The 26838-nt window shown below is 44.9% G+C and overlaps 3 protein-coding genes across 6 annotated transcripts in view; all 3 read left to right on the top strand.

The window, feature by feature from the left end:
- Positions 1–26838, top strand: part of LOC138238068 (butyrophilin subfamily 2 member A2-like) — a 168947-nt gene that overhangs the window by 33394 nt on the left and 108715 nt on the right. The gene's annotated exons all lie outside the window — the stretch shown is intronic.
- Positions 1–26838, top strand: part of LOC138238196 (fructose-bisphosphate aldolase A-like) — a 216302-nt gene that overhangs the window by 168500 nt on the left and 20964 nt on the right. The gene's annotated exons all lie outside the window — the stretch shown is intronic.
- LOC107076383 (butyrophilin subfamily 1 member A1-like) overlaps positions 1–26838 on the top strand; it is an 86794-nt gene that overhangs the window by 56618 nt on the left and 3338 nt on the right. For 2 of the 4 annotated variants that reach the window (XM_069187898.1, XM_069187899.1), the window contains 4 exons: positions 22698–22976; positions 23363–23470; positions 25305–25322; positions 25590–25616. In XM_069187898.1, the coding sequence (XP_069043999.1) occupies positions 22698–22976; positions 23363–23470; positions 25305–25322; positions 25590–25616 (432 nt within the window). Of the gene's footprint in view, positions 1–12574; positions 12770–13280; positions 13356–16779; positions 17128–22697; positions 22977–23362; positions 23471–25304; positions 25323–25589; positions 25617–26838 lie in introns of those variants that run through there. The other 2 variants (XM_069187896.1, XM_069187897.1) reach the window with 2 other exon arrangements.

The following is a 26838-nucleotide window of genomic DNA, read 5'->3' as shown; positions in this document are numbered from 1 at the left end:
CAGGGAAACTTGCTAGAGAATCTATTCACACCTGCGTCCTTAGAAAAACTCGCTAACGAAACGTCCGAAGGGTTAAGAACCATCAATGACGAGATGGTGGCCATGAGGACTGTCGCAATGCAAAATCGATTGGCTTTAGATGACTTGTTAGCCTCTCAAGAGGGGACGTGCGCAGTAATTGGAGCTGAGTGTTGACAATCCCTGACATCCCTGACAATTCGGAACACATCCCGGATTTACCACAGCACATCTATGATGAAGGACAGAAGTATCACACTTATAATCTTGATGATTGGGGCATCAGCTCATGGTGGAAGTCAGTGTTCGGCTCGTGGGGGGGTACTCTGGCTCAATATGTATTGATGGGATTGGTAGTGTTTGTTATTTTTGTTTTAGTCATACCATGTATTAAAACTTTATGCTCCAAGGTGACCACATCTATGCCTGGGTGTCTGTGGTTCCTCTGTGTGGAGAAAGAGGCTGATGGGTGTCATATAATGGGCATTATCTGTAAACTGCATGTGCCTTTAAGAGGGCTATGTTATGACAATAAGTGCTGTATCCTGGGAAATAGTTCTAATAGTGGTTTACTGCACTAGAGAAAGCAGCCGGTTGAATGCTCTGTTCAGTTGCAAGAAAGACGCTCCTGCAGTAAAGCTCAGTCCTGTTGGCAATAAACCTGGGTCGACATTTCTTCATACTTCTTTGCCACTTTTTACAAGCCCACGTTTCTGTCTGTGAAGAAAAAAACCCGCCGCTGCCACCAAAACTCTGGGCTCGGTTTAGGGTTTTGGTCTTACACATGAAGAAAAAGAGAGCTTCACTGGCCGATTATCACACTTGATTGGGAACCAAAATAAAGGAATGAAATAAAAAAAGAGTAACGGACACAGGGCGTCCACACCGCACTTTCCCCCGGGTCAGAGATCAAATAAAACTGCTCTCACACTAAACAAACCACCACAGGAAAAATAAACCCAATAATAAATAAGATACACAATACTGAATATGAAAACGTGACCCTGTGATTAGACTGGCTGTAGCTGTTCATAGACACAGCGCTGCCTACAAACTACAACTCCCATAACCACCCTGAGCCACTTCCTGTCTGCATCACAGTCCCTATTCCTCCAGGCTGTGGTGACGTCAGCGGGTCCCTCCCCGTTCTGGCAGCTTCACAGTCTCCTGGGGGGGGCAGGATAGACTCACACGGGATTTCATTTTTAAAAGTTTATTTTCTTAAAATTAGAAAAAAAAACACAGGAAGGTTTTCAGAGATATTTACAAGTCAGGAGTACAGCAGACTGGTATTGAGGTATATCTCCCTCTCTGGTACATGTTATTTTTCCCCATTTAATTTTTTTTAATTTAATATAATGCATTTAAACACGACACAACATCGTCATCATCTAAAATTACTATTATATGTATGACATCATCTCACTACCCATCATTAAACCCATCTCTCAGTATGAGCAGTGGGACAGAGAGCTGGGAGAGAGTCAGCCTGTGTTCATGAGTCAGTGACGGGTTTAATCTCCACACTGACAGCAGGCAGCAGCTCAAGGTCTTTATCTGAATCCTCAGTCCTGAAGAAAGGATAGATCTTCTTCCCCCTGAGTGAAGACCATGTCAGTGAAAGTGTAGACATGAGCTCTGGACTCCACTATGTAAAAGGAGACCTTCCTCTCCTCAATATCTACACATACCCCCAGCTTCTTGGGCAGCAGACTGAGGGGAAGACGGGTCACAGGGTCAGTGAGAGCAGAGAAAACATAAGAGTCAGAGAAAATAGACCAGTAAGACTGTAGGCACCAGTACCCTTGCTGAGGAGAGAAGCTGAAATATCCTTTCCTCTTTGCAGATTCTCTGGTCATTCCTATTGTCCCCCTGTCATTCACCTCCACCTCCCAGTAGTGTCTCCCTGAGGTGAAGGCCTCCCTGCTCACGACACAGGGCCAGTGATCAAATCTGTGAGAATTGTCAGAGAGACTCTTCCTCTGTCCCCATCTCACTCTCTTCCCATCCTCAGACAGGCTGAGCCCACAGTGAGCTGTATCAGGGTCCAGAGTCACAGCAGCTGGGGAATAAAACAAAAACATCACAACAGGCTCATGCCGATCACAGTCCAACTCAACTCCATCAGACTGTGAAATGTCTTTGTCCCCAAACACACCGAGAGAGAAACACAAGTCAATTACTAATGACTGCTCTTCCCTTCCAGAGAAACGACATCTTCTTCACTGTTTCACTAGTATTACACATGGGAGTGATCCCCAATATCCTCTAAATACAAACATTAAACATTTCTTTGCACAGCGATGAAACTTTACTTTTTAAAACGACATTATTTATAAACACAGGACTGACCTGATTGCAAGAGAAAGAAAATATTGAAATATGCGAAGAAATATCCAAAGTGTTCAGTTTAAAGCAGAAATAACACATCCAGAAACCCGGAGAGAAAGACGAGAGAAACAGAGGCGCTCATACTGACTTCAGACTGCTCGCGCTCACTGTCCGCCTCTCTGATAGGAGACAACAGCTGTCAATCAGTGAACTCTGACCACTGACAGACGGGGGAGGGGCTTATACATGTTCATAGCGAATGGGGGCTTTAATCAATTCAATTCAAGAAGCTTTATTCGCATTAACAATGAATACTGACTTAATACTCTCCTGATACTAAATACTTAAGTATGATCTTTTAATACTTAATAAATACTCTCCTTCTTTTGTCTGATGGTGAATCTACTGAAGATCAAAGAGATTTTTCTCAGTTCTTATTTTTTTTAATCCTGGAGAATAGAAAGGCTGTAAAAAAAGAGCCCATCTAGTGTGAATTATATAAATTTAAAAAGATTGGACATCGCCTAGAAAAATAGGTATCTACATGTGATTTTTCAAAATGTAGCATTTTTGAAGAAATGAAATGTTTTTTTGGGGGGCGGATATTTCTTCCTAGCGTGTGTACTGAGTAAGATATATATAAATCTGATGTTGCAGACTTGATTCCCAGGTGGTTCCTTGAATTCAGACCCTGAGCCAGGCCTGGACTCTCTGTCCTGTCCAAGATATTGCAAGATGTTCAGGACACAAACACTCCAGGTGGGAATGACCTTTGAGGGGCTGGGGGTTAAAGAGGTTCAGCTCCTAAAAATGGAATATTAACACAGCCAGAGGAAACAGAAGGTGATTTTATGTTTCTTCCTGCTGACCCATCTGCCACGCCCTCTGCAGCCAAAGGGTGCTCCTACTCTGTCCTGTCTCTAGTTTCCTGTGCTTTGCTGTCCTTCCGGTGTCTCTCTCTCTGGGGATATATATTTCTGGGTCTCTAATTCCCCTTGGCTCAGCATTGATATTCGGATGTCCTGAGACACCAGGTCGCCCCAGGTCTGCTACCTGAGAGCTTAGGTTTCTATATGGCACTCCTGAACTCTTTGCACTACGAGCCCGGGCCTTTTTCTCATTCCGCTGCTACGCATATGGGTCTTTTTCCGCTCTCCTGCTCCTGCTCTCCCTTTGGACGTCCGTGACACCATCAGCCTGTTGACATGTGAAGAGAAGCAGCTATTTCTCAGACAAGAGAGAGGCCTACAGGCCCCAGAGGAGCCCCTGTACCAGAGTCCCACTGCTGCCTCTCACAAGAGGCTGTGTGTCTGTGAAACTGCAGGGGAAGAGTACTCTGATTATACCATCCTTTAACAATGTTTCTCCTTAGGATTTGAATGGCTTGTTATTATGAGACTGGCTCTGCTCCTGATAACTCCTGATATTCCACAGTTATTCCCAAATCCAGGGTCACTGGCTCTGCCACATTCAGCCTGTAGACCCTCAGTCAGGAGTGAGCAGAGACCAGGGCACATGGAAAATGAGTTTTCTACACTGTCAGTCCCTCCAGGAGAGACTCTGGCCATTAGATTGAAATACAGGATGGAGATAGAAATTATCACCATCAAACTTTGATTGATCTTAACAGCCCACTGAGATTTCATGTAGGATATTACAGAAACATGAGATTAAAATACATCGCCTTCTGTTTACAGACCAGGAATAACCATCTCACACTCAAGAGATCTTCTGGACTCAAGACCCCAATAACCCCAGACAGTAGGGCATAAAACAGCATGTCTAACATCAAGAAGAGACAGACCTACCTGCAGCACTGCACAGCCATTGCCATTCTGAAACACAGAGATACAGACACTGTTAATCACAGACACACATTGGAACACAGAGATATGTACACTGTTAATCACAGACACACACTGGAACAGAGTGATACAGACACTGTTAATCACGGACACACACTGGAACAGAGTGATACAGACACTGTAAATCACAGACACACACTGGAACAAAGAGATACAGACACTGTTAATAACAGTCACACACTGGAACACAGAGATACAGACACTGTTAATCACAGTCGCACACTGGGCTCCATATTGAGACAAAGATGTCACTACAGTTTTCATTATGAACCTCATAGTACCAAAATTGAGAGGTCAGAGGTAATGAAATTCACTGGTGACCAGTAATGCTTTCTTGAACTGGTTCCTTTGAAGAGACTAAAAGTTAAAATTACAAGAGAACTACAGACATACAGTATCAGTATACAAAATCAGGAACTCAGCTTCATTCACACTGAAACCAATGCGAAACCTCCTCTTTATTGCTCATGTTCTAAGAATTGAAAAAATACATTAGTAATATAGAGATATTTAAGAATGGACTTGATGTGATGTGTTATTTTAATGATACATTGTTAGTGTTGTCCAGGTTTTTTTGATCCAACAGAATTGCCCTTTTGGGAGCTCCCTGCCCCCCAGTTCCCCAGTTTAAATACCCCTCTGTCCTCCACACACACTGACAGGGAGAGAGCTGGAGCCCAGCATGAGCTGTGACTTTACACACAGTGGACTTACGCAGGTCAGGGATGGGGCTGCCTTCACCTGTACAGAAGAAAGGAGAGGGTCAGTACTGAGCTGTAGTGTCCTGGTGGACACTGTGTCCAGCACAAACAATATTGGGGTTATGGTGATTTTATACCTCAGTCAGTTTGGCACAGACATGACTCCACTGGCTGAATGTCAACATGATCACTGTGAAAGGAGATGAGGTTTTCCATAGGAATATGATGTGAACCTGCAGTGAATCTCAGTTTACACTGATTCTCATTCTCCTTACTCTTTTATCGGTGCCTTTCTTATCAGGAATCAATACTCATTAATACAAGTGCTTAATAGCAGTACTGTGTCTGTATCTTAAACAGGAAACAGACCTACCTGCAGAACTGCACAGCCACTGCCATTCTGAAACTCAGAGGTACAGACACTGTTAATCACAGACACACACTGGAACACAGAGATACAGACACTGTGAATCCCAGTCACACACTGGAACAAAGAGCTTACAGACGCAGTTAATCCCAGTCACACACTGGAACACAGACACACTGGTAGCAAGATGTCAGTACAGTCAGTGCTGTCATTCAGCAGTTTCACACAGTGTACATACATGATTTAGGGATAGGAGCTCGCTTCACAGCATTTGCAGAGAGAGAGTAGATCTTTATTGTATTAAAGACCATTATTGCCTCTTACCTGTTATTATAGCAGAGTTTATCCTACAGTCTGCAGTCAGTCCATTTTAGGATCCCCAGTCTCCACTGCAGTGTGGATCAGAGTGTCAGTGAGTGTGAGCAGCAGTGGCTGTAAGACTGGAGTCTCACTCAATAGGACTGAGCAGCACAAGGCAATAAGACACACAGACACATCAAGGACACCCTGGAGTCTGGTGCTTGAGCCATTGAGAGAGATAAGACATAAATACAACCTGCAGTCTCCAGCACTGAGGGATATTTCATATTTAAATAACCATCCACTGATACTGAATTCTGTTCATTGTTCAGTCAGATGAGTGAAAGTGTGGGCTGCTCTCACACAGACTAAGGGTCCTGTACCCACAGTGACCAGTATCACTGACTGAGTGACCTGTACCCACAGTGACCAGTATCACTGAGAGAGACACAGAGATGTCCTGCTCACTGGTCACACTGCCTGACATCAGCTGGACAGTGAGAGATGACCAGTCACACACCATGGTGAGCACATCTCCACACCAGGCCTGATCCAGGAAGACTGACACATAGAGAGTATCAGTCTGACACAGATGGCTTGTTGTCAGTCTTCAGATCCCTATTCACATTGTTGTCTAGGAATTTCTCTGTAGCTTCTATTGCTTTTGTACGTCTTCAACTAATCAAATATCTGTGTGTATTACTGAAGAAAATAAAAGAAGGATACACTTCAGTGCAATACAGTTAATTACAGTAGAGTACAGTAAACTGCAGAACAACACTGCACTAAAATATAATTAATTTGCGTTTGTATTTGTAGATCTTTGATCTTGCAGACACAGTAGATCACTTACCCAGTTCTGCGAGGATGACAGGAATGGCTGGAAATAATAAGACATGATTTAGACCATCAGACCTCTGGTATCTGATGACACTCTAATTGGTTTAAGTTTTCAATTTCAAATTGGCAGTTAATTGCTCCTTCCATAAATAAACTGTCAATTATAAGAAAAGTGTTGATAAACAAGTTGTTCAACATGGACCTTGTATCATAATAACATACAGTACAATTCAGTTAGAAAACTGGTGCAGGAACATTTACAGAGGAGATCACTACAGGACACAGCACAGTACAGAGAGTCTGGCTGATTTACTCACCATTGAGTTTCTCCTGCCCTGTAAAGAAAAAATACATTATTGATTTACCTGTTAGTGCCTTTCTGCATTAATCACACAGTACAGTAGCAATAAACAATCTAATGAAACACAATGATTACGCACAACTCTGCACAAACTACTGTACAGTATTTCACAATACTATGTAACACTAACAGAAATATTTTTATTTCATAGAGTACACAGAATTCTTAGTGTAGAGTATAAATAGACATTAGAAAAAAGTTAATTTTATTTTACATGTTGCTTATTAAAAATATACTATACACAGAGGCTTTAAGAACATATTGTGCTGTAATTTATAGCAATTGTAACAATCCTGGAGCCTGAGCACCTGACCTTCATCGTCCAGCTTGCTCTCTCCTCTCTCTATAAACAGAGTTCAGTTTCCTCTCTCTGTCTCTCTGGCCATCACTCTCTTCTTCTTTACCTTCTTCCTTCCTGCCCTATCTGAGTGACCAGCACGCCTGTGTCCCTAACAAGGACAAGAACCAGTTCACTGCACTCCCAGTCTCCTGCCTCTCTCGTCCTCCTGCAGAGGGAAACTACAGAGAATCGCTACAACATATTGTAGTTTCAAAACATGTGATCATTAGGCTAAGGAGGAAGAACAGATAAAATGAAGCCATTTTCACAAGTGTCACCTGTTGATCTGTTTTGAGCAGCGAAGGGATGATTGGGGCTCACTGGTATAATGTAGTGAGTTTATCTCAGGGTTTGATGAGCATTATAGATGTTTGTATTATTATAGATGGCTGCATCTGCAGCTCTCCTGGAGGGCAGGTCTTTATCAAGACCAGGCAGAGGAAGATGCTCTGGCGTTTGAGCTAAAAGTTTTAGTTTTTTAGTTCCCACTGGCTGCATTGTAAATTGTCAGTTGTTCTCAAGAGGAATGTCCTGAGCTGCTCATACACAGAGGAATTTTAAATCCTTCCTGACACAGACATTCAGACACACATGTCTATTTATAATGAGCACATACTGTCCATTCCTCTCCACTGGATCACCAGAAGTACTGATGCTGCTACAGTTACAGCTGCTGTTAGGAAGAGAGTCACCATCCATCCAGAGGGAGCAGGGAAATAGTCTCCTGGAAAACAGAATAAATTAAGAATAAATTAGATAAATCTAGTGTCATTCTGTAGCGTTGCCATGGCAGTGAATCTCTCCCCTTCTCTCCTGTCAATCAGTGCTGGTTGCCGTGGATATGCAATTAGACAGGAGACCTGGATCACCTGGGCAGAGTCTGATCGTGCCTGTGTAGGAGATGTGGGCTTTTAATTTACTGTTGATTACTATTTCATTGTAAATTGCAAGAGTACATGACAACTTTTAAGAGCCAATCATACATTATAATTTACATTCTCCACACCCCGATTCTAAATATGTAAAATACAGTTTATTGATAAAACACCAACACACCTAACAAGCAAAAATGTATTAGAATATACTGTATGTCACAATAGTCAGTAACGGACTAGTCGAATAGATGATCGAACCCTATGCAGTGCTAAAAGGAATCGGGTCAGACTTCCAAGGGACGAAAGACAAAGTTCAAGGTCGGGGTAGCCAGGCTAGGTCGGGAATCCAGAGGTCTAAACAGCGAGGTAACCAAATCCGAAAGACGCGAGGCAGAGGCGGAGTCGAATTCGGAGGCAGAGCAGGATCGGGAGTCCAGAGGTCGAAGCAGCAAGGTAACCAAATCCAAGAGACGGGGCAGAGACGGAGTTGTGGTTGAAGGCAGAGCAGGGTCGGTATCCAGTAAATAGTAAAGAAGGAACGCACACAAGAGAAAGGCTATGACTAACTCTTCAGTGAGCGAGGATTGAACAGAGGGAACGGGTTTATATGCGAAAACAGGGAGTGCGGGGCTAATTGCTAACAGCAAAGCAGGTTTGTACGCCGGGAGGTGTACGCGGGAGTGTTGTTCGTGACACTGTATCAGTGCCGATCTGCTGTGATACAAAAGACTAATTGTTCACTCAGGGATATCAAAGATCAGAGACAAAGACATTATTGGTTACCTTCTAGATTTTATCAGTCTCATATAATCAATTTACAACATTACACACTACAGAAAGCACACTGACAGTTTTTTAATAATGAAATTGACTTGTGTCAACAAAAGAAAACAGGTTTAATTTTACATATCAAAGTTACATTAATGGTGCTCAGTTTATGAACATTCATCAACAGCTCCTTGCTTTCTGGCACAATAGAGTATCTTTTCTTTTTGTTTTGATCTGAAACTGATCACCAGTAGAGGCTATAGCAGAATAACAAAACTGGCTCACCTCTCATCGTCTTGACACCCGCTTGGGAATGCAATTACAAGGCTTGGGGATCTGTGTCATTGAGGTGCCTTGTAAGGGCTGCTGTATAAGATGTCAAGCTGATGTGCCAAGCCAAGATGCCACCTCTCTCTCATAGAGACAACGGAATAAATCCACCTCACAGCTTTTCAATTTTTAAGCACGAGCCCTCACCGATATTCTATCTGCTCCCCAGGATATAGACAAAGACATCGGTGTTAAGATGCAGCTGTGAATTCAGAGTCGATCACATTGTTGCGTACAACACAGGGCTGTGTCTCTTACGGCATCGTCATGGCTGATAATCTCTCTCTACTGGAGTGTGCCGTCCGAACCGGTGTCAGTACAAATAGAGGCCAAAGAATTAGAGCATCAGGCCCACATTACCCTGCAGGACCAACTCTCCATGATCCAGAAGGCAGCAAACTACCTGGAGAACAGGTGGAGACCACCCAGAGACTGTTGGGAGATGACAGGACAGATGATAGACCTCCAAAGCCTCTGAGAAACTCCGACTCAGGTTCAGGTCCAACTTCTCACATCTTGCAAAAGATGAACCCCCAAGACAATGTAGAAGCCTGCCTGAGGACATTTGAGAGGACAGCTGAATGCCTGATTTGGGATCTGGCTCAGAGGTCAAGTATTGTGTTTCCTTTTCAATGCAATGAGGAGCAAAAAGAAAGGGCTTATTATGACAATTCATAATTGTCTGATATGTTTTTAGAGCTGAAATTCTTGCTAGGGAAGGAGTCACGACCTGGGTTGTGGCTCATTTCCATTACTGGGGCTGTGATCCCCGACTCTGCTCGCTCCCAAATGTACAATCTAGTTTATTTAGCTAAGATGTGGTTAGAACCTGAAACATTGACCAACAATCAAATAAGAACAGCTTTTCCTCAACACTTATCTTCACCACCTACCGCCAGAGGTTGAACAGACTGTCCGACAGACAGACCCCCAGACAGTCGATGACTTTAGAAGAACATGTCAGCAGCCAAACTCTCCAAAGAACAGGGGGGCATCTTCTGTACGCTGAGAACTGTGCAGTGATGGTAGTGGAGCGGGGATGAGGGGAGAAGAGGCTTTCGTTTTAGACCCAGAAAAACTATGACATCCGTATTCTTGATGTTCCCAGTGCGAGAAGGAGGACCAAAAGGCAGACCCATGCCTCACTGAGGAAACTAAGGAAGAGGACTGTAACTTCGTCCCTCAGGGCTTCCTACCGTTTATGGACAGTCACTGCAAGCCCTGGCACTGGGGGAGCGCACGGTGTTTGGTCTCCTCACGGTAGTCTGACCAGTCAAATGGAAAACAAAAAGGGGTGGAAAGGTAATCTGAAAGCCACACAGACAGACCCTGTCTGTAAACGTCCTTACCCTCTGACTTCATCCATGTTCCAAGGATCCGAGACAACACTCTTATTCCCTTGATCCCTTAGAAAATGGGGATCCTGTCTGGGCATTTTCATCAAGATCAACTGATCAACAGTAGTAACAAGAGACATCTGACTCCTCAGCTGGTGTGGGCAGGCAATCAGTCACTCAACTCATTGTTTCCTTATCAGTGGCTTTTAGTGTGAATGAGGAAGGCAACGGGAGCTCCCCCTCGCTGTGTTTCACAGACATAAGCAGTAAATTACCTATTGAAACTGAATGTAGACTCTATGGGTAGATAACAGATAACAGATTGAACAAAATAAAATCCCAATGAAATTGACATGAAATAACAGTGTACATTACGACCTTTTACATGTCCACCCCAGCGCTGTGACTGTCAGTAGCACCATCAAGTGAAAGGAGATTTGATACTATTGATCATCCCTTGTGTGTAAATCTTGGCCAGAGATGATACTAGCCTGCATGTTGATATCAGGGCATGTTACTTTGTTACAACATTGCCTAATTAATGTTTTTTTTTTAAATGATCACAGAGTGTCCCTGTCCTGCTCACTGTACTGTCTCTGGAAAAGATCTCAGACCACAGCTCTGAGTGTCCCTGTCCTGCTCACTGTACCGTCTCTGGAAAAGAGCTCAGACCACAGCTCTGAGTGTCCCTGTCCTGCTCACTGCACTGTCTCTGGAAAAGATCTCAGACCACAGCTCTGAGTGTCCCTGTCCTGCTCACTGTATGTTACGATCGCAAACCCCTCCTCTTAAGGGTGCTCCTCACTTGCCTCTTTCCCCACACCTGTTACTTGTTTCCACCCTGTTTCAGTTCACTTTTATAAGCCAGGTGCTCACTTCACTCGAGGCTCTGCATCTGATCTCCGCATCATGCGAGCCCGGGTCCTGGTTCCGCCTGGGTCCGTTATGTTTTTAGCTTCCTGCTCCTGCTCCTGCTCCTGTTCCCCAACTGGTCCTGACCCGGCACCTGTTTTTAATGCCTGGTTTTTGGATGGATTGCACGGCCATGGACCTTTGCTTTCGTTTTGGATTTCCCCTTTGGATTTCTACTGGGCTGTTTGCCTCGGCCACACCTCCCCCGTGCACCAGTGCACTTTGGACACGCCCCCCTGTTTTCATTCCAATATTCCTGACTTTTTCCCTAGTGTTTCCTCACAATTCTGGATTGTGTCATCTGCATAGGGTCCAGAAAGAACTGTTTGTTACACTGTACTGTCTCTGGAAAAGAGCTCAGACCACAGCTCTGAGTGTCTCTGTCCTGCTCACTGTACTGTCTCTGAAAAAGAGTTCAGACCACAGCTCTGAGAGTCCCTGTCCTGCTCACTGTACTGTCTCTGGAAAAGAGCTCAGACCACAGCTCTGAGTGTCCCTGTCCTGTTCACTGTACTGTCTCTGGAAAAGAGCTCAGACCACAGCTCTGAGTGTCCCTGTCCTGCTCACTGTACTGTCTCTGGAAAAGAGCTCAGACCACAGCTCTGAGTGTCCCTGTCCTGCTCACTGTACTGTCTCTGAAAAAGAGCTCAGACCACAGCTCTGAGAGTCCCTGTCCTGTTCACTGTACTGTCTCTTGAAAAGAGCTCAGACCACAGCTCTGAGTGTCCCTGTCCTGCTCACTGTATTGTCTCTGGAAAAGAGCTCAGACCACAGCTCTGAGTGTCTCTGCCTGCTCACAGCAGTGTTTGAGTGTCATGGTAAGTGAACAGAAATTTGGAGGGCTGTACTATAGACTGGACACAGCAGTGTGACTAGATTTAGTCAGGACAGGTTGAGAAGCAGACAGAAGAAAGTCACACAAGATGCATAGTAACATGGAGGGTATCAATGTCTGAGACTTCAGTTGTGAGCACTTCAAAATTAAACTCAGCATTCACAAATCTAAAATCATCAATAATTCCCTGGGAAATGAAACAAAACACCAATGACTGAAAAGGAACAATAAACAAGATTCAAGCTCTGCCTGTTCCCACCTGCTTTCCTGCCCTTGTTCACTGCTCAAACACAGACTCAGCTCAGTGGGAGTGTTGCTCTGCAGGCTGGGTGAGTCTGTGCTGAAAGAACAGGTCTGTTTAGGTAAACTGAAAGAAGGAAGAGAACTGTGTCTCTGTAGCAGTGAACAGCAGTTACTGTGAATAAGATGGAGGATTAAACAGGAGAAAAGACTTCACCTTACAGCACATAATAACAATTACAGACCAGCATTGAGACAACACAGAGACTGATCAAAGAGTTGATCTATATGCTGAAGAAGATTCAACGTTCAAGTCTGAAGCTGCTGGAGTGACAGTGAGATCAGTCAGGTACAGCAGCGTGTGAGTGAACAGTCAGGTCAGGACTGAAGCTGCTGTGTGCTGGAGTGACAGTGAGATCAGTCAGGTACAGCAGTGTGTGAGTGAACAGTCAGATCAGGACTGAAGCTGCTGTGTGCTGGAGTGACAGTGAGATCAGTCAGGTACAGCAGTGTGTGAGTGAACAGTCAGGTCAGGACTGAAGCTGCTGTGTGCTGGAGTGACAGTGAGATCAGTCAGATCCAGCAGTGTGTGAGTGAACAATCAAGTGAGAACTAAATATTTGCTGCAGGCAGTACTTTTGCTCTGAACATAGATTTCATTGAAAACGTCGGCATGATCAGTGCTTCTGTTAATGGGAACATTGCACAGTTACAAGACAGGGTGTCTGTATATTTAAATAAAGTTTACTGTCTACATGTTTCAGAAACATTTAATCTCTGTCAGAGGTTTCCTTTATTTCAGAGGTGACGTTTAACTCATAAGTGTGTCTTTCTTACTTCAGAGTGTTTCTTTGTTTCAGAGATGGAGTCTGACCAGTCACAGTGGCTCTTTTTGACTCTGCTGTTTCTCCAACAGTCCTGTGTCTCACGATCAGGTACAGTGAGACTCTTATTGGTATTTTAATCAATAACCTGACCAGAACCCTGATTTCACACTGATGACTAAAAATTTCAATAGTTTCCAATAATCACATTTCTGAAGCTAATAACATAAAATTGTAACTCTTAAAATCTGTTGTTTCATCTCTTCTTTCATCTGCAGTGAGAACATTCGGGAGTATTAAATTATCATAGTAGTGCTGTGAGAGGAAAGGCCTGGAGTTGTAGGTGTGTCATGAGGTGATGGGTTGCTGACCTGTTACTGAGGAGGCTGTACCTGTGTGACAAGAACAGATAGAGATTTGTTCTGCATAATATACAGATTTAGTTCAAATTTCATGGCCCTAAAACAAAGAAGCTACAGGACACCAGGGGTTTTTTCTTATTAATGGAAAGAGGATCACTGGGAGATGCTCTTGAAGTGTCCTGGGATGTGAGCTGTAATAGTGAGAAACTGATGGGTAAGAGAGCTAATGGAGGAGATGGAGGTGTTTCATGACAAGCAGGGAGGACAATCTTCCTTATTGATGACACAGACAGCTGCATGTTTATCTGAATGAATAAGGACTGATTGTTTTATCCAAACGTAGTCCCAGGAGAAACAGCCATGACCATCAGACACAATTTGATTGAGGAGTAAGGTTTATCTGAATGAATGAAGAGTGGTTTATCAAGCCCCCAGACAAATAACCATGATAATCAGGCACAGGAGGAAGACTATACAGGAGGGGAGAGAGAGGAAAAGGGCATGAGGACCAGGGGGCTGAGAACCAGTGACCTTGATAACAGTCTCTGACGGAGTGTAAAATTTGTAAAGTGCTGAATGTCTGTGGGAGATGATTGAAACACGTTATTAGACCGAAAGACCATTCTATTTTTCCAAAGATAACTACCAGAGCGGAAGCTTTACTTTGCAATTTGAAGTGAGGATTACAGGCTGATATTATCTGAAGATATGAGATATCTGAAGAGATGAGATCTCGACAGTGCACATGGAAACACAAGAACAATTTTCATCATATTGACAGGAGGATTACATGCTGATGTAATCTGATGAGATGGGATCTAGACAATGCTCATGGAAATAGTACAGTTTCTAAGAATCCAATTTCTGAAGCTGATAATTGTAACATTTATCTGACCTGACTGTCTTTAGATGAGATCGAAACAGTGCAAATGGATGCTCTGACTCAGGGAATGATTTTTTATCACATTGTTGACAAGAGTTGTGCAGACCTAGTGGATAAATCGAAAGATAGTAGAAAGATGCAACTGAATTCAGTCAAGCTTATTGGTGTAGGAAGGAGACAGAAATCTTTTGAACTGAGTAATTCCAAGGAATTCAGTGATGGTGGGAGAACCAGATATTTTAACCACAGTGAATTGAACTCCAGTTTTTGAAATGGAGATCACAGAAGATCAGGATCTTGACACACTGAGGTTCAGTACAAGAGCAGACAGAGGCTGCAGTGAGCTTTTCTGGATTGGGAGGAGCGAGTAGAGTGAATGAGGAGACAGACCAGATTCATGTCTGCACCTTGTTTAATGTGCCCCTGCAGTAAGAGGGGAACAGGAGGCAGGATGAGCATCAAGGCATGTAGGGAGTGTAGAGAGAGGAGGGGCCTTCCAGAGGAATGAGTCCTTGGAATGAGGGGCTGTGAATTTGGAGCAGAGGATTATGAGACTTGAGGGAGCTGGAAAATGTGGACTACCATTAAGCTGTGTCGGACTTCAGGGAACAGGAGAGAGAGAGAAGATATGGTTGGATGCCTGCTTACTGTTCTACAGGTAGGACGCCAGATAGGCTGGACAGGTGTCATCACAAGCAGCAGCTGATAATTTGACAAATCAGAATATATTGAACATAGTAGATTATAAAGGAATGAACCAGACAGAATGTCATAAAGGAAGGAGGAAGGAGGGCAAGAGCAGGAAAAGGAGGAGTTAAGTTATAATATGGGGAAGACAGCTGAGAAGGAATGGTGCTGTGACTGGATGATAGCAGACAGGGGGAAGGATCTGTGACACTGAAGGCAGGCGGCTGCAGGAAGACACCACTGGATCAGGGTTCCAGATTTCTGCTCTCAGGTCTTGGGTTTCTGTATTCAGAATCTTTCTTTTCTTGGGTGTTGAAAATACATACAAAAATAAGAATAAGTGTTCAAAATATATACAAAATAAAAAAATAAAATTTAAAATACAAATAACATCAATGATATAGTATTTTCTCACCCCACACAAACCCCCAGTCATGTCCCAGTCTTGATCTCAGGAGCCCTAAACTAGGTCAATCAGCTGCACTGGAGCCCCATGTGACCAGGCTGACTGTGTCAGCAGCAGCACTGGGAGGTATTAACACATCACCAGGACACACAGTGGAGACACAGACTCTGAACTTTCACATCTGAGCCTGGTGCTGTGAAAGTGCAAGACAGTGATGAGCACTGATGGGCTGAACAGTCTGTTCTTGTCATCAGCCTTTCTTCTGCTCATGATGTTGTGTGTCAGTCTGGGATCAATGTCCTCCACTGAGTCACTCTGTCATCAGACCCCTGAGCACCTGTGGGATGAGCTGACAGACCCAGAGATAGTGTCTATCATGGCCAAGTCACACTGCTGACCTGAGAGCTGCTTCACACTCTCTGCCAGTCTGTGCCTCAGTGTGGGAGTTAATGTTGGCTACATCAGGTACTCATCACTTACAGAGGGAGTCCTGGAGTGACCCAAACCACACAGGACATTGCAATGTGTCAGAAGTGTGTTTGTGGAAGATGGAGAGATGTTACAGCCAACACTTGTAGAAGGAGCCTGACTGGATCTTGCCTCTAGTTCATTTCCATGCTGGGCTGTGCGTCTGCAAGTTGCAGAATATCTTATTTTCTTTTTTAAAAACTCCTCAATTAGTCCATGAATCTTTCAGGTTCCTGTTGGCTACAAACTACTGTTCCTCCTGTATTTATGGGTTCAGATTGCGTGTGTTTATCAGCAGTATAATCTGGGTTCTGTATGTGAATTTTTTCAGTATATAAAGGATCAGAGAGCAGAGTGAGACACAGATAAAGAGCCTGATTTAACCCCCTACTGTCAGTGCAGAGTAACAGACCCTCAGTGAACACAGTCACAGATCTTCTATCAGGGAGTGAAGCTGAGGATCTGAGGGTCCTGGGTGAGAGATCCAGACCCCAGTTTGGGAAACACTGGTGTGAGGAAGAGGAGCAGATGGTGAGATGAGACTCACTGATCTTCAGTGCTCCTCAGTCACATGTGGGTCTGAATCAGTGATGGGCTGTTTGTAGAATACACTGTGTGTCACTGAGCTGCTCTGCTTTATCCTGACAGTGATCAGTCTACAGTTTGTCCCAGAGTGTTTGTCTGTGTTGAGGCTGAAGACTCATGTCAGCTGTGCTCTTTCTCTTTCAGACACGTTTCAGGTTCGAGGTCCAGCTGTTCCTGTGTTTGTTTTCCCTGGTGAAGACGCTGTCCTGCCCTGTTACCTCTCACCAGACATCAGTGCTGAGGATCTAGAGATCAGGTGGTTTAGAGAGGATTACACAGCCCCGGTGTGTTTGTTTCGAAAGCGAACATATGACCATACTGCACAGAGCTCAGACTACAGGGACAGGGCTGGTCTATTCCTGCAGGAGCTCCACAGAGGCAATGTGTCTTTAACACTGAGAGATGTGAGACGTTCTGACCATGGACAGTACACATGCATGGTGGTGTCTAAACAGGTGGAGGATGACACTGTTATTGACCTGGGTGTTAGAGGTGAGTGTCTTTCAGTTTGGTTTTCTCCCAGTCAGTGTCAAAACAGCACTACACAACACAGTACAACACTACACTACACACAACCCCAATCTCCACAGAGAGGGGCATTAGAGAACACTGAGGTTCCTGTGTTGTGATGTCAGCTCTGTCCTCACATTTACACACTCAGGGTCAATTGCAATTAACTTTGGGATTTAGCACTCTGGAGTGTGCTAAGCTCCGGACTAATTAGTATGGTACTATCTGGAGATCATCTCCAGCCCTGAGCTCAATCTCAATGAACAAGCTTGTGAAACAAAGTTGAAGTTGTGCTTAGTGCTGTGTGAAAGGCTCAGCATTGTCGTTGATCTAATCAGCATGAATAAGAACATATCAATTAATCTAATCAGCAAGTGAATATTTAGGCCATGTTAATGTGGAATTATTACTTTGTCTTTCTCATGTTTATATATAACTGAATTTACCCTGACAGCTTAATGCAATTAATTTATGACCTGCATCATGCTAAAATATACATGATGAGAGTATACAGTATAACTACTCAATTGCAGTTAGACACTAAAGAAACAAGTACAGCAGCTGCAGGTTTGAATTTGAACATCAATCGATCCTTCAGACGAATTAGCAGACACACCACTACTTTGGTCTTATTTAAAGGCTACAATACTATTTGTGACTGCAATACTATAAATGTAATCACTTTCAGGGCTGCATCTGTGGCTCTTCATCTAAGAGTTTTTAATTTATGTTTGTGGATCTTCTCTGTTTGAGACAGACTTGGAGAAGTAAGATACAGGGCTGCTGAACACTGACTGACAAAGGTACTACAAATGTACTACATATGTCTTAAAGCGGATTAGCAATTCACTACAAAACCACCAGATAATGTCCAGTGGCATCTGCAATTTTATTTCTTAAACAGAATTAGCATTAATATAAGCTGCTGGTATATGGTAGTGGATTTCATCTACAATCAAATTGAAAGTTAGGAGACTTCTGTCACACTGTCGCTGGGTCTGTGTACCAGTCCAGTGAGAGTCACACCGTCGCTGGGTCTGTGTACCAGTCCAGTGAGAGTCACACTGTCATTGTGGTCTGTGTACCAGTCCAGTAAGAGTCACACTGTCACTGGAGCGTGTGTACCAGTCCAGTGAGAGTCACACCGTCGCTGGGTCTGTGTACCAGTCCAGTGAGAGTCACACCGTCGCTGGGTCTGTGTACCAGTCCAGTGAGAGTCACATCGTCGCTGGGTCTGTGTACCAGTCCAGTGAGAGTCACACCGTCGCTGGGTCTGTGTACCAGTCCAGTGAGAGTCACACCGTCACTGGGTCTGTGTACCAGTCCAGTGAGAGTCACACCGTCGCTGGGTCTGTGTACCAGTCCAGGAAGAGTCACACCGTCATTGTGGTGTGTGTACCAGTCCAGTGAGAGTCACACTGTCATTGTGGTGTGTGTACCAGTCCAGTGAGAGTCACACCGTCGCTGGGTCTGTGTACCAGTCCAGTGAGAGTCACACCGTCGCTGGGTCTGTGTACCAGTCCAGTGAGAGTCACACCGTCGCTGGGTCTGTGTACCAGTCCAGTGAGAGTCACACCGTCGCTGGGTCTGTGTACCAGTCCAGTGAGCGTCACACCGTCGCTGGGTCTGTGTACCAGTCCAGTGAGAGTCACACCGTCGCTGGGTCTGTGTACCAGTCCAGTGAGAGTCACACCGTCGCTGGGTCTGTGTACCAGTCCAGTGAGAGTCACACCGTCGCTGGGTCTGTGTACCAGTCCAGTGAGCGTCACACCGTCGCTGGGTCTGTGTACCAGTCCAGTGAGAGTCACACCGTCGCTGGGTCTGTGTACCAGTCCAGTGAGAGTCACACCGTCGCTGGGTCTGTGTGCCAGTCCAGTGAGAGTCACACCGTCGCTGGGTCTGTGTACCAGTCCAGGAAGAGTCACACCGTCGCTGGGTCTGTGTGCCAGTCCAGTGAGAGTCACACCGTCGCTGGGTCTGTGTGCCAGTCCAGTGAGAGTCACACCGTCGCTGGGTCTGTGTACCAGTCCAGTGAGAGTCAAACTGTAGCTGGGTCTGTGTGCCAGTCCAGTGAGAGTCACACTGTCATTGTGGTCTGTGTACCAGTCCAGTGAGAATCACACCGTCGCTGGGTCTGTGTACCAGTCCAGGAAGAGTCACACTATCACTGGGTCTGTGTACCAGTCCAGTAAGAGTCACACCATCACTGGGTCTGTGTACCAGTCCAGTGAGAGTCACACCGTCGCTTGGTCTGTGTACCAGTCCAGTGAGAGTCACACTGTCACTGGGTCTGTGTACCAGTCCAGTGAGAGTCAAACTGTCACTGGGGCGTGTGTACCAGTCCAGTGAGAGTCACACCGTCGCTGGGTCTGTGTACCAGTCCAGGAAGAGTCACACCGTCATTGTGGTGTGTGTACCAGTCCAGTGAGAGTCACACTGTCATTGTGGTGTGTGTACCAGTCCAGTGAGAGTCACACCGTCACTGGGTCTGTGTACCAGTCCAGTGAGAGTCACACCGTCGCTGGGTCTGTGTACCAGTCCAGTGAGAGTCACACCGTCGCTGGGTCTGTGTACCAGTCCAGTGAGAGTCACACCGTCACTGGGTCTGTGTACCAGTCCAGTGAGCGTCACACCGTCGCTGGGTCTGTGTACCAGTCCAGTGAGAGTCACACCGTCGCTGGGTCTGTGTAAAAGTCCAGGAAGAGTCACACCGTCGCTGGGTCTGTGTACCAGTCCAGTGAGAGTCACACCGTCGCTGGGTCTGTGTACCAGTCCAGTGAGAGTCACACCGTCGCTGGGTCTGTGTACCAGTCCAGTGAGAGTCACACCGTCGCTGGGTCTGTGTACCAGTCCAGTGAGAGTCACACCGTCGCTGGGTCTGTGTGCCAGTCCAGTGAGAGTCACACCGTCGCTGGGTCTGTGTGCCAGTCCAGTGAGAGTCACACCGTCGCTGGGTCTGTGTACCAGTCCAGGAAGAGTCACACCGTCGCTGGGTCTGTGTGCCAGTCCAGTGAGAGTCACACCGTCGCTGGGTCTGTGTACCAGTCCAGTGAGAGTCACACCGTCGCTGGGTCTGTGTACCAGTCCAGTGAGAGTCACACTGTCATTGTGGTCTGTGTACCAGTCCAGTGAGAATCACACCGTCGCTGGGTCTGTGTACCAGTCCAGGAAGAGTCACACTATCACTGGGTCTGTGTACCAGTCCAGTAAGAGTCACACCATCACTGGGTCTGTGTACCAGTCCAGTGAGAGTCACACCGTCGCTTGGTCTGTGTACCAGTCCAGTGAGAGTCACACTGTCACTGGGTCTGTGTACCAGTCCAGTGAGAGTCAAACTGTCACTGGGGCGTGTGTACCAGTCCAGTGAGAGTCACACTGTCGCTGGGTCTGTGTACCAGTCCAGTAAGAGTCACACCGTCGCTGGGTCTGTGTACCAGTCCAGTGAGAGTCACACCGTCGCTGGGTCTGTGTACCAGTCCAGTGAGAGTCACACCGTCGCTGGGCAGTATGTAGTCTGACACAGCCTGGCTCTCAACTGGATGAGCCTCCTGTTCGTCTTCAAGACTTTCCACACCTTCCAGCTGTTTCACCAGAATTATTACTGGGCCACAGCAGAAGAACTGTCTTTTAAAAGGATGCCAATAAGAGTTTTTTCTTCATCATTCTTTTACATTTACCAAAATAACTTAATCTCTGTCCCCCCAATTCCTCATTATCCCTGTTTTCCCATGAAAGCTGCAAGTGTAGAGTCCCATCACTATAAAATACAATAACTCTGTTAGAGATGTGAGATGTGAGGGCGCACATTTAAGATTTACACCCCATCTAAATATGTATTTCAGTTCTCTTCACTGTCCAGGATATCTGGTAATTTACTTTTTGGCATACTAAAGACTCCATATACAGCTACAAATAAATATATACATTATAGCTCCTAACTAATAAATGACACGTATTAATAAATGTATGTATTATAATAACTGCTTGATGAATACGTGTGGTGTGACGGGAAAGCAATTTTAGTTAAATATTACAATAATTTTCCAAGAGTGAAATCCATTCCATAGTGACAGTATTATTTCCACTGCTGTATATTTGGGAATGTTCTAATGTGATCCAGTGATCCAGTGTTACAGTCTTATTTCAGCGGTCAGTTGGTCTGAAGGAGGAGCAGTAGTTTGGTAGGAGCTGCATGTTAAACTGGGGCTGAACTCCAGTTAGTTACTACTTCCAGTCTGTTGTAATTGACCCCCAGTGTCTCGGCTCCTGACAGATCCCATAGGAGCAGCAAAATTTCACATCACCTCTGTGTCTCATCATCAACACAACACAGCTGAGCACGGCACTACACAACACACAACACTACACATCACAGTAGAACTCAACTCAGTGTCATACAGCAAAACACAGCGACACCCACTCAACACCACGAAGGACATTACAACTCAACACTGTTTCAGCGCGGCTTGGTGATGCGGACTGACAGGGACCCAGGTGCAGGGACTCGGGGATCCTCAGCAGCTGGCAGAGAAGGAGCTGGAGACTCACCAGAGACAGCCGGACAGGAACAGGGATGAGACTGGGATATGGCAGACTGAGGAAAGGATTAGAGAAACTGAAAGCAGACGGCTGTGGGAAGATCAGGGCTTGAATGCAACAAGAGTTCAGAAAGATCAGGTTCCAGATCTGTCTCAGATCTCGGGTCTCAGGTTACAGATTTTTGATTTCATATTTCAGGTCTTGGCTCCCAGGTAACAGGACTCAGGTCTCAGATCTTAGATTTCATGTTTCAGGTGTCAGGTGTCAGGTGTCAGTTCTCAGGACTCAGATCAGGTTTCAGGTTCCAGGTTCCACATCTCAGGTTTCGGAATATTTCAGGTTCTCAGGACTTCAGGTGTTTTTCAGAGCAGAGGAAGGGTGAAGCACTTCCTGAAAAAAAGCACAGAATGTCAGAGCAGCAATCGAGTAGCGCAGACAGTGTTAAATAGATGAGATCAACTGGATGATTGAGTGGACTGGTTGGAGGATTGAAGGGCCGTACAGACAATTTGAATGCAATTGTGTGTGAGAATGTTACTGTGTCCCAGGAAAACCGAGATTCCGGTCACCTGTGTGTAACAAAACTCAAAACAGCACAGCATTTTATATCACAATTCAGTACAACATTGCATAGTGCTTTGCAAAACAAAAGACATCTACACCACCTATTGAACAGAATGCTACACTGACAGTACACATCACTCAGAAAATCAAGTCTTGTTCCAGTCTTGTGTCACTGTGAAACCCCCTCTCCTACACACTGACAACACTGATACTTCAAGTCTTCAGTTCATTTTTTAATAAATGAACTATTTTCCTGAACAGAGAAGCTGCATTTGTAAATAAAAAACCCTAAAAAACAAATAACTTTAAACTGTTGATTCTAAACATGTCTATAATTTATAGCTACATTTTCTTATATAACGTCTATAAGCAAATAATGAATACAAATGCATTTACTCCAGTGTACTTTCATCAGCTGTGAAATGTCTCCTGTTGTGATGAATCCACAGCCCTGGGCTCCCAGCCCTCAGTGTCTCTCCACTCCCCTGGAGGAGATCAGGCCCAGCTGCTGTGCAGATCAGAGGGCTGGTTCCCTCAACCTGCAGTGATCTGGACAGACAGGGATGGAAACGAGGTGACATCACAGCCCCCCACAGTGGACACGGACAGTCAGGGGCTCCTCAGTGTCAGCAGCTACATCCCAGTCAAACAGGAGTCCAACATCTTCTCCTGCCTGGTGAGAAGTGCTCTTCCTGAGCCAGACTGGGGATCTCAGCTCCACATACCCAGTGAGTATTAAACATGAACACTGGAGCTCACCTGTAACACAGCTGAGGTATAACACACACCCAGGATATAACTGGGTGTAACAGAGGGGTGTAACAGGCACAGGGGTGATCCGGGAACAAGGTCAGGAATCCAAATGAAGCACAAGCTAGGGAAACGGGAACTGTAGCCCTGAGAGCTCAGGGTGCTGTCAGAGCAGAGTTTAAATATCCTGACTCATCTGAGGCTCCTTGAGCAGAATCTGTGCAGGTGATCCAGGTCTCCTGTCCGATTGCATATTCATGTCAACCAGCACTGATTGACAGTAGAGAAGGGGCATGGTCACTACAGCATGAAACTTATATGTTTTATTCTGAAGATGAAACTATTCATTTATTCTGTTTTCCAGGAGACTTTTTCCCTGCTCCCTCTAGATGGATGGTGGCTCTCTTCCTAACAGCAGCTGTTACTGTAGCAGCATCAGTACTTGTAGTGATCCAGTGGAGAAGAATGGACAGTATGTGCTCATTATATACGTGTTTGTATATTATATACTGCTATTCATTAGAGTCCATTAATGACAAGTCAGTGTTACAGAGGATAATGAAAAAGAAATCAACGGCGAGATAAACAGTAGATTTTCACTCTGTTCTGAAATGAAGGGACAACAATGGCCTGAAAGTCTGAGAGACATGGTGATACACGAGATGAGGAGCATCAGTGCTCAGAGAAGTACAGTATCTCACACAGGGTGAAAGACTCACAGACCTCACTGCAGTCTGGGCTCAGTACATGACCAGTGCTGACAGCAGAGCCCTGCCTGTAGGAGTGTCCAGTGTCTCTTCTGTGTCACTTCTGCAGGTGAGACTGTAGTGACCACAGGGACAACACACACTGCAGTTCACCTGTAATCCATTTCCTTTCAACTTAAATACATCTGAGTAGAGTTTACTAAAATAAATACATTCACTTAATTTAATAAAATAATATATCAGTAGAGACTAAATACAGAGACAAGGAAAATAAAAAAACAGACTGAGCTCCATCCAAACATTTTCTTACCTCTTACTCCTGGTGAGGGACACTGTGGTAACAGCTTGAGCAGAGCAGACCAGTCTCCAGCTCCTCCTGGGGGATTCCCAGCTGCTCCAGACTAGCTGAGGGATATAACTCCTCCAGTGAGTCCTGGGTCTGTGCTGGGTCTCCTCCCAGTTTGCCCATTACACCTCCAGCAGGAGGAGCCTGGAGGGGCTTCCTCACCAGATACCTGAACCAGCTCAACCAGCTCCTCTCGATCCAGAGGAACAGTGACTCTGCTCCAAGGTCCTCCCAGACTGCTGAGCTCTTCACTCTGTTATCACAGTCAGAGGAGACAACATCATCCTCAAACAGCAGAGACACAGCCCTAAGACCCCCAGACTGGATTCACTCCAAACCTCGAATGAGCCTTGATATCCTGTCCTGAAGATCACTGTCAACTCACATCACTGAATCCACACAACTGCAGGATCCAGTCATCTGTCCAGTCTGTGCATGTGAGGATCAAGTGTATCTGCTGACACAGGGATCTATTCATCTGTAGTTCTGACCCCTTTAATACCCAGTATACTCTCTGGGTTCTGATTAGAGACCTCTAATCTCATGTGGAGCTCATATTCCAGCTTCACTTCGTGACTGATATCACTGATCTTCTGCTGGGTGGGGATCCTCAATCAGCTGATACTGCAGGATCCACTCTCTTACTGATACATGAGGTCAAGGGTCAGGATGTGTCCACTGTGTTAAAGTCAGATCCCTACAGGGCAAGCCTGGAGCACAGGGAGAGGAGGAGGAAGTGGCTATACAGTATGTATATATATACACACTCTGAATATATGTATGCATGAAATATCTTCATTTTCACCATAGTCAAGACAATTCAAAAAGACCCCCATATCCATATCTTCCTGCCCATTTTACCACCGGATGGCAGAGACTGACTTTCTCTCAGTCTGTCAGGCATGAGCTCTGTTTTCATTGGTCAAACATGATCATGTGACAACAGGGGGTGGGACAACCCTTAAAGTGGAAATCACGGATGATATGTAGAGAATGCCAGACCTTCTAATCGATCACAGAAAAATGACTTAAGAGGGGTCAGTTGTGAGGAAGTGCACAGCAGAAAAAGCTATAAATTAACTACTAACATGGGCTGGATGAGCAGAAATGTTTCCTATTATTGTGTGCCTTAAGTTCTTTTGTTCAGTGAAATATAGAATGTGTTATAATAGAAAAAAATAGCTAAAATAATTTTCCAGATTCTGCAGCCTTAATTCTGTGTAACTGATTCCTTTGTTTGTGTTTCTTTGCAGGGGAAGAGAAACTCGCTGGTGAGTGAATCAGTTAGACAATCTGTACACTGTGTGACAGCACTGACTGTACTGAACACACTAACTTATTAACAGTCTGTGATGCAGTGTGAAGCCACTGTGCGACTGTGATTAACAGTGTCTGTGATCCTGTGTGGAGCCACTGTGTGACTGTGATTACCAGTGTCTGTATCTCTGTGTTCCAGTGTGTGACTGTGAATAACAGTGTCTGTGTCTCTGTGTTCCAGTGTGTGTCTGTGATTAACAGTGTCTGTATCTCTGATTCAGAATGGAGGTGGATCTGCAGTGCTGCAGGTAAGTCTGTCTTCTTTTGATAACAGAGGCACCTGTGGTACAAAGATATTAAGCTTGCTCTCCATGGTTGTTGCATTTAGTCTCAGAAGGTCTTTGTAGTTTGAGATTGTTGTTTTGGTGTGTACACTGAAGTAGATGTATTTCAGTCTTCTGTTTCTTTAACAACCTATATTAATACTGTTATAATTAATAAGTGGGATACTGTGAAGATCAATCCAAGCTTCATGGTGTGAATTTCTGTTTCTAAACTGTGTTCCAGTCTAATGGTCAGTAAGAATCTCTCCTGAAGGGACTGACAGTGTAGAAAACTCATTTTCCCTGAAGGCCATGTGCTCTGGTCTCTGCTCACTCCTGACTGAGGATCTACAGGCTGAATGTGGCAGAACCCGGGATTTGGGAATAACTGTGGAATATCAGGAGGAATCAGGAATTGAGCCACTCATAACAAAACAGCTGTCCAAATCCTGTGGAACAACACTGTTACAGACTAGATAAAAATGATGTTGCAAGGCACTCTTCACATAAATATATCTGAGGTCTCCTGCAGCTTGTTGTCCTCTGTCTCTCTCTCTCTTACTCTGGGCTCTCCTGCAGCTTGTTGTCCTCTGTCTCTCTCTCTCTTACTCTGGGCTCTCCTGCAGCTTGTTGTCCTCTGTCTCTCTCTCTCTTACTCTGGGCTGTCCTGCAGCTTGTTGTCCTCTGTCTCTCTTTCTCTTACTCTGGGTTTTAAAAAAATATCTTCCCATTCCATGTTTAAAAAAAAGTTTCCTATCTGAAAATGACATAAACTAGATTTGACTCCCTGTAAACCAGTCCTGGTACCTGGGGACAATTTTTGCTTTCTGTACCTGTTTAACTACCGTATGTCTCCTAACAGCAGTGCCCTTTTTCAGATTACCGTACGTCTTGTAAGACAGGGCCAAAACACAGAACATACAACAAACCCTCTTTTTCTCTGTTTTTATATATCCTGATTTACAGGAGGATGTATCAAGTAAGAAAAGTTTATTTTCATCTGGGCATGAATGTTTTTTCCCCATATGCTCCCCAGTCTCAGTGTGTGTTACAGTCTATACAGCCCCTGCAGTGTATAAATTGGGAGTGAAGGCAGGTCTGGTCAGGCTTGTCTGAAGGCACAAGAGAAGCATTATCTCTCTTAAAGGGCTTTAAAGTTGGTGCTAAATCCTTGGAAGTAAGTTGAGGGTTTTTTGCAATATAAGGA

Source organism: Lepisosteus oculatus, chromosome 4 (genome assembly GCF_040954835.1).
Source record: "Lepisosteus oculatus isolate fLepOcu1 chromosome 4, fLepOcu1.hap2, whole genome shotgun sequence".
NCBI classification, from domain to species: domain Eukaryota; kingdom Metazoa; phylum Chordata; class Actinopteri; order Semionotiformes; family Lepisosteidae; genus Lepisosteus; species Lepisosteus oculatus.
The sequence above is the reverse complement of the archived record's forward strand: the minus strand, read 5'-3'. Positions and strand labels throughout refer to the sequence as shown.